Source organism: Gastrolobium bilobum, unplaced genomic scaffold (assembly GCF_033153095.1).
Source record: "Gastrolobium bilobum isolate Gb01-03AN ecotype WA unplaced genomic scaffold, APGP_CSIRO_Gbil_v1 utg5611, whole genome shotgun sequence".
Lineage (NCBI taxonomy): Eukaryota > Viridiplantae > Streptophyta > Magnoliopsida > Fabales > Fabaceae > Gastrolobium > Gastrolobium bilobum.
This window is the reverse complement of record NW_026897495.1, coordinates 35,732-38,403: the sequence shown is the minus strand read 5'-3', so window position 1 is coordinate 38,403 and position 2,672 is coordinate 35,732. Positions and strand designations below refer to the sequence as shown.

The window sequence follows — 2,672 nt, the reverse complement described above, 5'->3', positions numbered from 1 at the left end:
ATTAATTAGCAGTTGACACCATCATAACAAGCAATACCTTATAGGCAGGAGAGGGATGTTATGTCTACTATGTTGTGGCAAACGAACCTAAGCCACATGCAGATGTTTAATGCACAGTACTCCTCTCCATACTTCATTTAAGGCACATGACCAATTATTATTCTGCAGAAATACTGTGAGTCTTTCTTCAACAGAACAGGACACGTGATACAATACCTTTTTTAAAAGAGAAAGAGACTTGACAGAACTGGCTTATCCGGATTTAGCAGACTATAAACATAATAACCCATTTCAATTAAGACTTAATCTCAGAATCTTCAACAGTATTTTCTGAAGATATATGGGCAAGGAAAGGATTTTAATTTTATTGAAGGAAGAAGATTAAAAGGGAAGGGAAGTGAACAAAGGATAGTTTCTCAACTCTTACTAGAGTATTCGAAGGTGAAGTGAGGGACTAATAAAACTTCCCCTTGATTCTAATATTTGGAAAAGAGAGGGGACTGCAAAGTTAGAAACAAAGGTTTAAAGGGTACTTCCAGTTCATTACCCTTCCCAAGTTAGAAACACGTGATAATAGAATGGTAGTTCCAACCATATTTGTCCAATTATCTTTATAGCGCCACTTCAACAGTCTAGCATGATGGCCCCGCAACAACTGACTTCATTCCCCAATCATTTCATCATCGAGTAAAAGCAGAATCACTAGTATTCTTTTGCTTAAGTTGAAATGGACTCAAATTGAAAATGAAGAGGGGTTATAAAAGCAAAACGAAAAATGCATACCGTCAATAGAAGGGCCAACTTTATAGGCTAGGACTTTGCCACTCTGTAGCCAACCAATTACGTAGTCTGCCAACCGTAACCTTCATAGCGTAATCAAGGCAAACATCAATAAATTTTCCACATGCTCCAAGTCTACTCCTGCAGAGGAAAAATGGAAACATATTTTCCTTTGATTCTGCTTGCCACAGTGGTTATGGCGAAGCCACTATCTTTTGGGACAAAAGAAAACCAACTTTCTTACAACTACTACGAGTTTTCATGCCCAAACTTGGAAACTGTAATCAAGAGTGAATCGCTAAGCTTATTCTTGACAGATGCTACTGCACCAGCAGCATTTCTCAGGCTCATGTTTCATGACTGCCAAGTTCAAGTAATTGTTTTTCTTCTCTCATTCTGTCCCTTATTTTCTTCTTAGCACTGGACTATATTACAGTTAGACTTACCGTTCACTTCTGTTCTAGCTCCTTTTCATGCTTGCTTCACAAACTAGCAGCACTGTAAAACATTTCAAGACAAACCTAACCGTGGTTTTATATTATTCAAGGTCTATAAAGCCTCAGTTTTGGTATTTATTTTCATACAGGGATGTGATGCCTCAATTTTGTTGGACTCCAACTACCTTACTTCCAGCTCTGAAATGATTTCTTCGAGAAACTTTGGCATCAGAAAGCGGGACACGATTAGTCACATAAAGTCAGTATTAGAAGAAGAATGTCCAGGACAGGTGTCTTGTGCAGATATCATTGTATTAGCTGCTAAGGAATCAGTGTCTTTCTCTGGAGGACCCCATATTCAAGTCCCGCTTGGAAGAAAAGACTCTAGAAAATGTAGTTTCGAGGAGGCTGATGCTGAGCTTCCTTCACCGACAATAACGGTTGATGAATTTTTATCCATTTTCATGTCTAAAGGAATGAACATTGAAGAATCTGTTTCCATTTTAGGTAATGCATGCCAACCATAAATAAGTAAGCTAAGTTTATTTGGGAAGGCTTAAAACATTGAAGAATCTCTCTGTTACAGAATATAAATTGCCCATTCTGATACTAAGGAGTTTAAAACTGTTAACCGAAAGCCAAGGCCAGGAATAGTTTTTGATATGATGATATTATTACTATTGACAGGAGCGCATACGCTAGGTGTTGGACACTGCTTAAACATTGCTGGCAGATTGTATGATGCACGGCCAAGGGACAACATGGATTTTGAGTTTGAAGCCTCACTAAGAATGGCATGCCCAACTGAGATTCCTCTGACAAACCTCACATTTGTGCCTAATGACATGACCCCCGTGATATTTGACAACCACTATTACCGAGACATTATAATGGGGAGAGGCTTGTTTGGTATTGACGCAAGCATTTCTAGACATCCCCGAACTGCACCCTTTGTCATGCGGTTTGCTATGGATCAGAACTACTTCTTCGAGGCTTTCTCATCTGCATTTGTTAAGCTATCTTCGACCAATGTTCTCACAAATGGGCACGGTGAAGTCCGAAGGCAATGCAACCGGGTAAACTAATGGAGGGAATGTTTTGTTTTGTAATATCTTCTCTAAGTATATATAAGGAAAATTACAATGCATGTACAACTACAAGGCTTATCCAACGCATATGCCGTCTAACTATAAACCCTAAAGATTTATCCACAAACGGTTTCTCCATTATCATCTTTCAAGTTTAACTGTATGGTAAGATGAAAATATAAATAATCTGTAGAATTAAAAAAGATTAACGCTTTTCACCCAAAAATAAAATAAAAATAAAATAATGCTGCTGCCAAATGCAGAATTAAAGCAGGCAAGAGGTCCACTCAAATTGACATTCCAATACAGATATTGACATTATGCTTATGTCCCTTTCTCCGTGCATGTGCTTGCGTTTTATATCACT

The 2,672-nt window shown here is 38.2% G+C and overlaps 1 protein-coding gene across 1 annotated transcript; it reads left to right on the top strand.

Moving 5' to 3' along the window:
- The first annotated feature begins 925 nt into the window (after window positions 1–925).
- On the top strand, window positions 926–2,302 carry LOC133307388 (peroxidase 29). Its single transcript, XM_061507891.1, has 3 exons — window positions 926–1,153; window positions 1,367–1,724; window positions 1,905–2,302. The coding sequence occupies exons 1-3, from the start codon at window positions 935–937 to the stop codon at window positions 2,300–2,302; spliced, it is 975 nt and encodes a 324-aa protein (XP_061363875.1). The 5' UTR covers window positions 926–934.
- Window positions 2,303–2,672: the final 370 nt, after the last annotated feature.

Excerpts from the sequence above, each read along its gene's own strand:
- LOC133307388 (XM_061507891.1), top strand. The coding sequence starts at position 935 with ATGGAAACATATTTTCCTTTGATTCTGCTTGCCACAGTGGTTATGGCG. Across the intron at positions 1,154-1,366 it reads TTCATGACTGCCAAGTTCAA|GGATGTGATGCCTCAATTTT; the intron begins GTAATTGTTTTT and ends ATTTTCATACAG. Across the intron at positions 1,725-1,904 it reads AGAATCTGTTTCCATTTTAG|GAGCGCATACGCTAGGTGTT; the intron begins GTAATGCATGCC and ends TACTATTGACAG.